This window comes from Sphaerodactylus townsendi, linkage group LG05, assembly GCF_021028975.2.
Source record: "Sphaerodactylus townsendi isolate TG3544 linkage group LG05, MPM_Stown_v2.3, whole genome shotgun sequence".
NCBI classification, from domain to species: domain Eukaryota; kingdom Metazoa; phylum Chordata; class Lepidosauria; order Squamata; family Sphaerodactylidae; genus Sphaerodactylus; species Sphaerodactylus townsendi.
This window is the reverse complement of record NC_059429.1, coordinates 56606936-56620107: the sequence shown is the minus strand read 5'-3', so window position 1 is coordinate 56620107 and position 13172 is coordinate 56606936. Positions and strand designations below refer to the sequence as shown.

The 13172-nt window shown below is 48.1% G+C and overlaps 1 protein-coding gene across 4 annotated transcripts in view; it reads right to left on the bottom strand.

Annotated features, from left to right (window-relative positions):
* The window catches only part of NEGR1 (neuronal growth regulator 1), a 744190-nt gene that overhangs the window by 262618 nt on the left and 468400 nt on the right, over positions 1–13172 (bottom strand). For all 4 annotated transcript variants that reach the window (XM_048495755.1, XM_048495757.1, XM_048495758.1 and 1 more), the window contains exon 4: positions 9642–9773. In XM_048495755.1, the coding sequence (XP_048351712.1) occupies positions 9642–9773 (132 nt within the window). The remainder of the gene's footprint in view (positions 1–9641; positions 9774–13172) is intronic.

The following is a 13172-nucleotide window of genomic DNA, read 5'->3' as shown; positions in this document are numbered from 1 at the left end:
TACAGTAACAGACAGTTGGGGGGGAAAAGAGATTGTTTAGTAGAAAAAATGAGTTTACTAGAATGTGGAAGTTTATGGAAAAGGGTGTGCCTCAGAGAGTTAGAGGACATTGTATCTCCCATAATGTACCCAACTGTCCCCAGATATTTTAATTTCCCTGAGATCTCTGTAGAAAGTGGATCATTGTTGGGAAATGACACACAAAACAACAATGCTACTATTAAATAATAACAATTCCCAGCATATTTTTTGGGGGGAAAGACAGGCAGCAGGACAGAAATATTGGTTCAATTTTTAAAACATTTTGAACTCCTCAGATTCTGCTGATGAAATAATAATTTGACTTCTCAAACTATGGCCCTTTCCGCATGGGCCATTTAACCCAGATCAGGGCCGGGATTAAAACCATTTGCGGCGGGAACTTTGCACAGATCCTTGAATTGTTGTCAAATGTTATTCATCTGGCTAAACAGAATTAATAAATGCTCACAGTAGGGAACAGGTGTTGACAATATTTCTGCATTTATCCCAGTGATGCTAGGTGATGCACTAATGGGTAGAGAAAGATAAAAACTTTATACAGTAAGCTGACTTCTGAGAAACACTTTTACCAAAATACCTTCCTTAGCATAAGGCATTGTAAAATCATGTCCATCTAGGAACATTGTCCTCTTTCTGTGACCTGTTTGCCCATTTATCATTATTGTTGTTTCTTTCAATGTTGCAAGAATAGCATGAATTTTCTAAAATAGATACAGGAGCTTAAAATACTCTGGAATCAAAGGCGACAATTTCTAGAGAAAAGAGATATCAAAAGAAAAAGCAATAAATAATAAAATAAATCTTGAAATCATGCTATGAAACAATAAAACACCCATTCATAGCTGTTTTTTAAATAACTTCATCTTCCAACCTGAATGGTAACTTGTACGCCATGCATCTGTAAACAGGGAAGCAGAACACTAATGATGGGGACAGGTAGAAAGAAAAAAGAATTGCTTTGCAGGAGCAGATCCTGTGTCTATCTAGTCCAGCCCTAAGTATACATGAGCACATAAAGCCTCTTTATTCATCTTAATCTAGATTAGTATTGTGGGCTCTGATTTGACCTTGGCTCTCTGGCGTTACAGGCCAAAACCAGTCAGGTCTCTCATGACATCTTTTACATGAGATCCTTTAAATGGAGTTGCTAGGGATTGAACTTGAGGCCTTCTGTATGCAAAGCAGATATTATGTGGTCTCTCCCCTTCAGTTTTCAGTTTTCTACCAGTTTACCTGAAATATTAGATCTTTTTCTTTGGTGAATCTCATCCATTAGTGTGACCCCTGACAGATGAATGAATTTATCATACTAGCTTATATCAAGCAAGACCATTAGTTCATCTACCTTGGTACCGCCTCCTTGGATGCAAAGCCTGTCTCCTGTCACTGAGCTGTAAACCATACTGTTTATTCCTAGTCTGTCAGATGTATCTAGCAAGTTCCAAGGCAGGCACAAGGAACATTTATGAACATTCACTCGACAATACATTCACTCCTGCAATGATGATCTGTCACACTCCATTGCTGAAAGAGCACAAACAGTTCAGAAGATGAGTATCTGGAAGAAGAGGGAACTGTCCCAATTATCAAAGCAACTGGACTTCATTATTTGAGGCAGAATGAGAGAAACAGTGAAATGTGCACCTCATTTAAAGCAATATATTACAGAAGAATGACTTGCATTGCATTCAGGAGTTCATTTTATTTGCTTTCATTCAATGGGATATGTATTGGGGTGATGAGTTATCTAAACTGCTCTACTACTGAAGCTAGCCATTTGCTAGAGATGGACTGAGTTGACAACCTAGTTGTACAGTGCTGGAGGACAATGAAACTTCCAGAACAGACAAGGACCAAGTTTCCTGGGTAAGAGGGATATGTTTCATCTGGTTTCCCAAAGCAGAAGTGGCATACTGGAAACAGTGACTGCAAAAAGATGTGGATGTGCTTTATTCATGTATAGCCCCAAAAGCAGAAATCAAACTTCCCAAAAATTCAACACAGCAGCACTACTGTGGTGAACTTAATAATGATGATTCAAGCAAGAACCAAACCCACAATGTCCTATATGTCAAAGACCTCAGGGTTTCAGCTAGGTAGTTCATGATGTAAGACTGAGATCTAGCTTCATGATTGTGAACTACGATTTCAGAACCTTTTCCAGGCACAGAAAGAAACTAGGTAGTACTACACTGCCCACCACATCTGGCAGGTAGTATCACGCTTTTGGATTGGCCAAAAGGGGCTTCAATACAAACACATATAATGTAGTCGACCCACGCGGTCAGCGCAAAGGCCGAATGACGGGGAAGATGGCGGAGATAACATCTGGTGGAGATCGCCAGCAGCGGGGAGACCAGGAGGTCCGTGTTCCTAGCGAGTCTCCCGTCTGCCGGTTCCTGGCACAGCTTTTATTGATTTATCCTATTGGAAGTGTGTAGGAGAGGAGGGACGGGGGAGTTCGGCGGGAGGTTCGGGAGAGGTCGAGGGAGATCATCATGTGATGCATGATCTCATCTGGCCTAAATCGTGCGGAGAGGATCTTTAGCAATGTCCTGGAGCCTAATCCTCACCTGGGGGCAAAGACCATTGTCCCTCAAGCCCAGTGATTGAGCCGATGACAGTTTCATGACGCATTGACTCATGGGGGGATAGAATTAGAGTGCCGGAGTCGCGATCGACCGGCAAGGAGCCACCAAGAGTCCGTTTGTCCCAGCTTGTTGCTACTACGGCACTGCTGGGTTTGGCAGTGCACTCACTACATCTCCCCTCCTTTTTTGCATTTTAGAAAGCAGGGGCAGAAGCAGCTAGAGAGCGATTTAAAAGGGGCAGCTTGTCTCCCCTCCGCCCGTTTGGTCAAGTTGACCAATGGCTGCTTGTGCAACATTAGAACTTAGGATTTGCGGGGTAAAAGGGGAAATCTGAGGGGTTTCTTACACCACGTTTACAGGCAATATTAGACACGCATTTGGAAGCGAAGAACAAGATCCGATAATAAGGCACACAATTAGAAACCAATGCAGAGCTGTACAATAGCACTCCAACCGGCATCCTCCCGGCAATGCCAGCTCCCAGAGGGCCCGACCACCAATGTGGGCCAAAACATCATACTTCAGATTAGGATACAACTTCTTGCAGCTCCGCACTTTCATGTGAATCAGCACTTGAGAATTATCAGAAAAGATTAAAACAACACATAGCTGCCTTATGTACATTCTCTCTGGCAACCTTGGGTGGGTATGCTTAACAACAACAAAGAAGTAATCCCAATAAGCGTACTGATTGTCTAGGGTGGCTTGTGCGAAGTTCCACCTGCTCTCCCTTTCCGGAGGGCCAGGGCATCCAGGAGAAGCCCAGTGGAGAATTAGTAAGAGTTGATGGACTTACACTTAAGGGCACAGGCCAGCCCGGCCAATAGTCTGGGTATAACATTTGTAGGAAGCCCGAGTCGAAGGGGACTCCCACTAGGGAAGTTGCGCGGGAGGCGAACTCCCAACCTTGGAGAGAGAGGCGACCGCGTCAGCTCCAGACAGGAGGGGTCGAAAGAGCAGAAGCGGAGCTTGGCCGGCCGGCGTCAGGAGCTCCCAGGAGAGTGGAGCACAAAGTGCAGGTATTGGGACAATGGTGAAGAAGGCTGACTAGAGGAGCAGCAAAGAGTTCCAGCAGGGGAAGTCAGGCGGGAATGTAGATTAAACGTCCCTCTCCCACGCAGAGTCCAGAACCCAACCCACTAGAGGAACAGGATGTTTCCGAACAGGGGAATGTCACTCCCATTGTGTGTGCAGTTCCAACTGGCCGAGAACCCCGGTAGAATGAGCCCGGGTTGGTTCCCGGTTCTGCTGCGCTACGGTACGATCTGGCCTTGAACCATTTGCGGCTTGGAGCTTCGTGGTTAGCGACAGATGCTTAGGTGACAAAGGAGAGAGCTTAGCCAGCCGGGAGGGTTTAGACTGATGGAGTCCCCGGAAATTGGCTCGCTCATAGAGTATCCTGAGTGGATAGGAGGCATTCATGAAGAGGCTCAGCCCAGACTCCCATGGAAGTCTCCAGGTGCTTTGCAGGCGGGGAGCAGGCAGGAGCCAGCAGGCTCCCGACTCCTAGGTACTGGCCCAGAGCAAGAAAAGATAGAGAGAGCGTTGGCAGCGGCAGCAAACTGCTCCCAGATGTTGAGTCTGGTGGCTTCGCCAGAGGTGGCCACGATCGCCATGTCGGCAGGAGGGCAAGCTGAAGAGCAAAACCGGCAAAGGATGGTGAGTAAGCTGAGTTGGTGGTGATGATACCCAAAGAAAGCGGCACAAGAGGTTCTCGGGTGTACTCCGGGGGTTAGAAGTTTCCCTCCTGCAGCCATTCCATGGGTTGGCCTGTCATGGCGGAATCCGAGGAGTCCACGGGGAACCTGTAGGAAGAGGGACTGAAACACACCCCCCTTTCCCAGGTTGCACGAGGGGGGCGAGGTCCCGCCAGGCTCAGTTCACAAGCCGGATGGCCCGGGAGAGGTGGGATCCAGAGAGTTAGTGTTTAGATTTAAGCCTTATGGAAGGGAAAGAAAGGCTTGTTTTGCAGCCTGTGAAGGTTGCTTTTAATGCAACCCTCCTGGGGGCCGCCTACACTCCCCTTTCTTTAGTTGTTTGACAGGGAGGGCAGGAGGTAGGCGACCCTGGTGGGAATTGGCTTCAGAGCGTCATGGGGTGCGTCAAAGGCCTGAGGTCCGAGCCTATGAGAGAGAGGAACAGAAGCCGGGTCACTAAGGGGGGGGGGTGTTGTGGAGTATGCATGCTTAATCCCAGCAACACAAAGGGGGCTTTGGGAAAGAGCACCTTTTTTGGGGGATAGGTGCATCGAGGGGATGAAGCAACCCGGCAATTAGAGGCAAATTCTCTCGCACACACAAAGGAAAAGGAAAGGGGGGGGTTTCTTTGCAGGGAGTTGCACTTACCACGTGACCTTGGTGGCTAATGCAGGAAGCTGGATGGTGCTAAATTTTTTGTGATGGCGAATTATCCCGGGGTTGCAGCCCTTGAGACCGCTCCTTAAGGGGCTGGCCCGGCCGAGCGTGGCAAACACCACCCACCCAAATCTTGAGGAGGATCTGTGTTTTGCAGCAACCCCTTGGGGGTATTAGGGGCATAATGGCGGCAGCCCCTTTTTTAAACTGGGGCCCTGTCACTGGCAAGTGCCACTTGTGTATCAGGAGAGCAGACAGATTTTGCAATCCAGGGAGGGCCCAGTCCCAGCCAAGATTAGCCCTCCCATGCCTTTACTGGTCGAGAAAAAACAGAAGGAAAGAGAGGAGGGGAGAGGGAAACAGATCTAAACTGCGTCATGCCAATGTGGCAGTGTAGGCTCAGATGGGCTGAAAGGAAAAAAAAGGTTGCCCTCAAGGAGAGGTTTGAAGAAAAGTTTTGAAGAGTTTAAACCAAGATGGGCCAGCTTGAAGCGAAGGTCCCATCGGTATCCTAGGGAATTGCCATGCGAGCTGTGTCCCGTTTAAGAAGCCCGGATGCTGTAATGAAGCTTGAGAAGCCTTTCAAGGCATTGGCACACATAATCAAGAAGGAGAAAAAGCTTTGGTGAATTGAAGCGCTTAAGGCATAGCTTAGAAGCAATGGGAAAAATCCCCCCTATGGGGGGAAAACTTTAGGGTCTCTCTCTCTTGAAAGGGGGCAAGACAGCCTGCAGAACATACATAGGCATTACAGAGCACACATATAAAAGTAGCTTGAGGAGGTTGGCAACTCTGATTACCCAACTCTGATTTGAGATCTTGCTCTCTCTGAGGTACCCCTAGCCCGATTTTGCTGCCACTGGGAGAAAAGAAAAAACTTTAGGCTTAGAAGTTGCTTGCACAGGCGCTTAGGAAGGCTATGAGATTTGGTTTTGAACCTTACAGCTGGAGAGGGCCAAGGGGGCTTCTTCTTCACGAAGGACGAAAAACTTTGGCTTAAAAGGCCATTGTCTTGAGCATCTTCCCTTTTCCATGCCTCTCATTGTCCTGTGGATTGGCTATAGGGCATTCTGAGGGAGGAGTTCAAAGCGTAGTCGATCCTCTTCCGTCAGCATTTCTTTCTGTTGCAATTCAGTGACTGTGGACTCTGCAGAGATTTTTTGAAATCACGTGCCATTCTAGGGGCACTAAGCCCGAGGAGGCATGGTGACTTTTAAGAGTAGAAGGAGGCTAGCAGAGCAGAGGAAGTATATGGGCAGTAGGGGAAGCTGAGCAACTGAGATTTAGATTAGCTGAACTTAGATTAGACTCAGAGTGAGAGCATAGAGGCAGGAGTGTTCCAGGTGAACTTGGCGAAGTTTCTGCGGGATGTTTGTCCATACTTGGATGTGGATGAAAGCTTCCTGGTGGTGCATGCCAGGAATTACGATGACCCCCCTGGGATGATGAACAACCCTGTTCAGCGGCGGAAGCTTTGCTTAGGAACCAGCCTAGTGGTCTCTCCGTGGGGATGGGATCACTATACTGTGAGCTGGAGCGAAGATCTCATGGGGAGCTCCGGGGAAGAAGGGTTTGAGGGAGTGCGGATCTTGGTTCCGGGCTGGGGAGATACCGGGCCTTGGGCCTCCCAGCGGGCATTAGAGGCGCCCGGCCCTAGACTTTCCTGGGGGTCTTAGCCCTCTGGGGAGAGACCCCTCCTCCGTCAGGAGAGTTGTAGGCCCCCCCCCCCTTGGGCAGCCTACAATTCCTCCGGAAATGTACAGCTTGCAGCATGAGTGAAACACTTTCCGTCTCGGGGCTGCCCCATGGCAGCGTGAGGAGAGGCTTGGCGACTAGAAGGCTGGCTTGATGGGCGAAAGACCCGATATATCCTGGCAAGCTTTGAGCATGTCCGGCCAGCTTCGGGGTTCCTTCCTAGGCCTGTGATCGGCTTTGCGGCACTCATGAGGCGTTCTCGCTTGGCAAAGGCGGCTTAAAGGAGTTAAGCCCTGGGCCTCCCTCGTTGTCCAACCGCCTGCCTCTTGAGGGGCCTCCTGGAGCCTGTTCACAGAGCTTCGGCATGGGGGGGGCTCTTGGGGTTTTTGCCGGATGGAGTGGAGAAACTCTGGGTTGGCTGGCGGCATTTGGGGACTTTGTCATAAATGCTGCTTATAAGAGCACTCCAGAAGGCGACCGTGGGGAATTGTTAGCCTCAGGCAGGACAATCTGATGCGTTGGGGTTGGCGAAAGCATCGAGAAGCCGTAAAGCTGAGCGGCTGTGTAGAGCCTGGGGCGGCTGCCCTGCTAAGAGCATTGCTGGCGGAGACTTCGCCTTCCCAGATCCCTACAAACTGTGCAGGGGGGCTCAGGGGCATCACGCTGGAAGGTGGTCCTCAGTGAAAGTCGTCCAGGAACCATTAAAAGTGGCTCCTCGCGACGCGCCTCGAGGGCATAGCTTCTCACATAGGGGGTGGTGACTCCCACGTCCCGCACCGCTTCTGCGAGGAAGCTCGGTGAGGGATATTACCAAGCTCAGGAAGCGATTTTCGACTAACTTTCCCGCCCGGAACTAGCACCACCATCCTCCCCCACGGTATCTGTGTGAAGTGGATGGGGGGCACAATGCAAAGGGAAACTATCGGCGTATCGTCTTCCAGAATCAGGGTTTCTTTCTTCTGCACAGATGCGGTGGCTATCACGTTCTGCGAGAGTTTCTGCAGAAACCCAGCGCCATTCACGATGGCGCTAGCCGGAGGTGTCAGATGGCTTCGGAGAAAATGAAGGCGAACTCAAGGGGGGAGGCGGCTGAGCCGCGGGAGAGTTTGAAATGGGTGAAGAAGGCCCGAGGGGGGGGCAGAAGGAGGACAGGCGTCCAATTTAGTGGATAGAGAAAATTCCGGGGTTGAAATTGAAGGTGAAAGATGTCCCCAGAAAGGAGGGCGGCCTACAACCAGGGGAGCCGTAGGTCCTGCAGGCTGATGGCGACGAAACATTGTCTCCACGTCCAGTAGCGAAGCGACGCGCATGCGGTAGCGAGGCTCTGTCGCGAAGAGTCGCCCGATGTTTTCCCAGTCGCCTTAAGATTCAATGTCCCCCTCTGGGTACCATGGACACTGAGCTTCAATCTCCTCAACCAATTTGCGCAGCTCCAACTATCTCGCCTACGAGGGACCCTGCGCGTGGGTGCGTTAGCGCTTTCAGTTGCGTCCAGCGTGCTTGTCATAAGCCCTGCTTTTGCAAGCTCCCATATACTCACCGGTGTTCCGTCCCGGACGAGAGGGTGTCCTAGGGTGGCAGATGTCTCTGGATCTTGCGCCGATCAGAAGGACAGAAGGCGTGATACCGAAGCGGTGGTCCCTGGATCCTCGCCCGATCCAGCGGACTTCGGTATGCGCGGCCCTTCCCAGGCGTGCAGTGAAGCAGGGTGGAGGTTCGAGGATTCCCGGGTTTCGGCACCAGCTTGGTAATTTGTCGACCGCACGCGGTCAGCGGAAACGAGCAGAGCGAGGCCGGAGATAACATCTGGTGGAGATAAGCCAGCAGCCGGGGCCGGAGGTCCGTGTTCCCTATGAGTCTCCGTCTGCGGTTCACAGCACCCCATTATTATCCTATTGGGGAAGTGTAGGAGGGAGGACGGGGGGGGGAGTTCGGAGAGCCCGGGAGGTGAGGAGATCATCATGTGATACGCGATCTCAATCTGGCGCTCACGTCTTGACGGAGAGGAATGCAGTCACAGCGTCTAGGCCTAATAATCCCTCACCTGGGGCAAGACCATTTGTCCCTGCGCCCGGTAGTGGTGGTGCCGGGCAGTTCATGACCCGTATTGACTCATGGGGGGGATGAGGTGGGGAGTGGTCACGACGGCCAGGCGCAGGTCCGTTAGCGTCTAGCGTTCTCACGGCACTGCTGAATTGACAGTGCACTACTACAGTATAACCAATATTAGACAACTACTAATAGTCTGGATCCTATCAGCTGTGAGTGGAAGAAGCTCATGGGATGGATTTCTCCCCCTCTTCCCTGGAACATCCATGAAAAGGGATTATTTGGAACACTGTGGGATAAAACACGAGGGACTCCAGCTTGAGGAAAAGCCAACAGTAATCAGCCTGCTCTTCCCTTGGGTCAGCTTCTGCCAGGAGAGAAAGAGCTCATACAAAGGGTACGGGACAGTTTCTGCTGATTTCTGCTTTATCGTGCAGCTACCTTCTCTATTTGGGTGCTGTGTGGTTTCCGGGCTGTATGGCCGTGTTCTAGCAGCATTCTCTCCTGACGTTTCGCCTGCATCTGTGGCTGGCATCTTCAGAGGAAGATGCCAGCCACAGATGCAGGCGAAACGTCAGGAGAGAATGCTGCTAGAACACGGCCATACACGGCCATACAGCCCGGAAACCACACAGCACCCAAGTGATTCCGGCTGTGAAAGCCTTCGACAATACCTTCTCTATATCCCACTCTATGCCCAACCTTCTGGACCACGTCATTGGAGGAGTGGGGAGAGAGGGGGTCAATTGGCTGCAGCAGAAAGGTTGAGAGAAAGGCTTCATGAACTCCTTCCACTCACAGTTTGTAGGGTACCCATTCTCTTCTAGGTAACATCTTTTAAAAATACAGCTAGTTAGTCCCAACAATCATTCCATTATTATTATTATTTTCTTTGCAGTTGGTGACTTACAATTTACTGTGACTTTCACTTTTTTCACATCTGGAACAGAGACATCATTTTCAGCACTGCATTCATATTCCCCAGCTTGGTTTCTTGTAATTTCATAGATGTCCAGATACTGTCCACTTTCAAATGGTTTTGCTGAAATTAAGACAAACAAATGAGAAAAAGTTTACAGGAAGTTAAATTGGCATTGACTGGAGTATCACTCAGATATAAACAAGCACCTTATACCTTGCTCTAGGAAAGAAAACTGTTAACAGCACTGTTCAAAAATAAAGGTGGAGAATGATTACATCTTTTCTTTCTGCTTGGGTACAGAAAAAACAACAACTTCACATTGTACAGCCTCCCTTAAATAGCTATACTATAACAATGACTGTTGCAGGATGGAATATACACCATCTCTTTATAATTGATTAGAGTTACCTAACTTAGACATACATCAAGTAAATCTATGCCTATTTTAAAATTGAGCTGAACAGCCTTCTAGACAAGTAGATGAAATTCTACCATTACGCCTCAGTTAATATTGACTTTTACAAAATATAAGGTTCCATTTTAACCAGAAAAAGCTGACACACATTTCAAATATTTGCAGTGGAAAAGCATTTCATTTTGACTAAAGCTTTTGAATCACAATGTTCTAACAGCTTCAAGATCCATTGTGTTCTACTTTAGGTTTAAAGATGTATATGAGTTGGAACTATCCATGCTTGCTTTCAGAATCAAGAAACAAGCCAGGAAGCAAATGGAAGACTTGAATACCAAGGTTTCCTTGCTCAAATTTCTCACAGATGAACAGAGGTGTATCAGGGGGAAATGGCACCTGGGGACATCACCTGCTTTGGGTGCCCCCCGCCCCCGTGCCCCCCATGCTCAGGGATGGGGCTTGGGGGCTGCTCAGATGGGTATCACAGCGGCGCCTGCCTGAGCTGCCCCCTGCCTCCCTGGAGGCCACCTCCTGCCCTCCTCAGGCCCTGGGGAGGGCAGAAGCCAGCCTGCAGGGAGGTGGGGGGTCAGGGTGCCATGGCAGATGGCCCAGGAGCTGGTCTACCATTGTGGTGCCTGTCCAAGCTGCCCCTGCGGGCCTGGGAAGGGAAAAAGGTGGCTCAGACGGGTGCCACAGCAGCAGGCCGACTCCTGGTAGCAGGCCGGCTCTGTCTTTAGGCGCCTCCCCCGCGTCGATCCAACTCTTCTGAGCCGGGTGGGCGCAAGGGAGGAGGGGGTGGGAATGATTTTACAACCCCCCTGCCATTGCACCTGGAGTCATTTGACCCCCCTGTCCCCATGGGCTCCTGCAGATGAATTCCTGAACTAAGCTGAACACATATGAAACTGCCATGTCCTGAGTTAAACCATCAGCCCATCAAAGGCAGAAGTGTCTATGTTGTCCAGCAGCAGTTCATGTTTGGTTACTGTACTGTGTGTGTTTTCTTTTATTTGGATATATGCCATTAAAGGATGTTGACTTGATTTGGCCAGCAGCAGCTCTTCATAATGTCAGTCTTTCATATCACCCACTGGCCAATAGTTTTAACTGTTGATTTCCCTAGTTGAACCCAAGACATTGAATGTGCAAAGCAGATGCTCTACCACTTAGCCACCATTCAATTCCTTGTGAATTGGCATAGCTTGTAAGAAGCAAATAAGGTAAGCCTCCAACATGGATGCAAGAAATGAAGCAATTTTAACACCAATTGACATATTAGCAATGCATTCAAATTAATTGCAAACATCAAGAAATAGAAATGAATGATTGCTTAGAAAACATGTATAAAATGCTGTATGTTGATGCTGTATCAATTTTTTTAGAAATTCAATATTGATGTTAAAAATGGGATTTCAATGGGTGTGAAACATCCTACCGACAAATCTCACCACTGCTTTGGAGTCATGTTTTAAGACTGGAGTCATGTTTTAAGATTGCTCCATCTTCACTGTATGATCCCATTCCCTGTCAATTAAGAATTATCACAGCATATACACACTATCAGAATTTGTTACATGATGATGCTACTGAGGGACAACACTTATTAACCTCACTCAGAATAAGGAGAAAGATAGAAGGTATCCCCACTGTTGAGGAAACAAGGCACTTTACCCTGTCATGCATCACTTTCACTACTTACCAGCATTGTGCAGCAAAATCTTTTCAACCTAATCAATACATTCAGGTGTCATTTTGTACAATAACTGGTGCAGAATATGAATGAAATGTCCACACATATGGTGGTGTAAGCATCTCAATGTGCATTTAGATATGGATTATGTTCATCATGACTGTATTATTTTCAAAGGGTTGTGCACCACCAGCCACATTCTGTTCCAAATTATTATCTCAGAGGAGAGAGGAAGCAACATCAGGAGGGATCATCAGCTTAATTGTCTTGGCAACAGGGATATGTTCTCTGCAACATCTACCCCCTTGAGAACACATTTGTATGTACGAAGGGGGTAAAACACTGGGGGGGGGGGGGAAGCTAAAGTATTTCCGGAAAAATAAGAAGCAGTGGGGTGTTGGGGGCTAAGAAAAATTATCTACCTTAGAAACCCTGAAAATGTGCTTCTGACAAATGAACTCACAGATGAGCACTCCATCTCTACCTTCTCTCCTCTTCCTCCAGCTGGGGAAGATAAACAAAGCATGTGGAGTAATGTTTCTAGCTTCCATAACAAACAGGGAAAAAAGAAGAGTAGTTCAAATAGCTTCAAACTCCAACAGGTTCATGCAAGCACTCCCAACTAATAGAACTGCCTACTTGAAAATCTGACCTTAGGGAAGGTCTTCAAATTAACACATGAGACTAATATAAGAGAATATGTTGAAAGTGTAAGTTCTATCACAACAGATGGGAAGCTTTCTTTCTCAGGCACCTCTCTGTGTTAACATTTCCCCAGATGGAGGAGGAATGGGAGGCAGCAATTAGCAATGGAGGATGTGGGCAGAGATCAGAAACACTAGCAGTTTGAAGTAGTTCCTGTTTTGGTGGCAAGTAGCATCACAGTGGGTTCCTTGGCTGTTCTGTGAAGACACCTTTCATTTGGTCTAATTTGAGTTTATGCCTTACCCATATTTCAGCAGGAACATGTTACAAGTCCTAATACCACATGCTATCTGATAACATTCAGGTTCATGAGCCCCAAATAAATTGTTTTATTGCAGAAAAATTATAGGCTCCCTCGTACTTCCTTTGCACCTTCTTGTTCTCTCAGGGTACACTTATACTGTGTGAGCCCTTCTCTTTGGAACATTTATTTATTTTTAGTAAAATGTTTGGCCTATATTTCCTTTAAGTGCCTGGTGGCTTATAACAAAAGACATCTAAGGAGAGACATGATAGAAGTTTATAAAACTGTACATGGTGTAGAGAAAATGAACAGAGAGGAACTTTTCTCCCTTTCCCATAATGCTAGAACTCAGAGGTAGGGATGTGCATTCCAAAATTGTGAGCTAAAAATATAGATGAGAAGTGCTGTTTCTGGTCATTACCATGATTTCTGAAATGGTAAACCTAAGTCTATAAAAGACTATGTAAG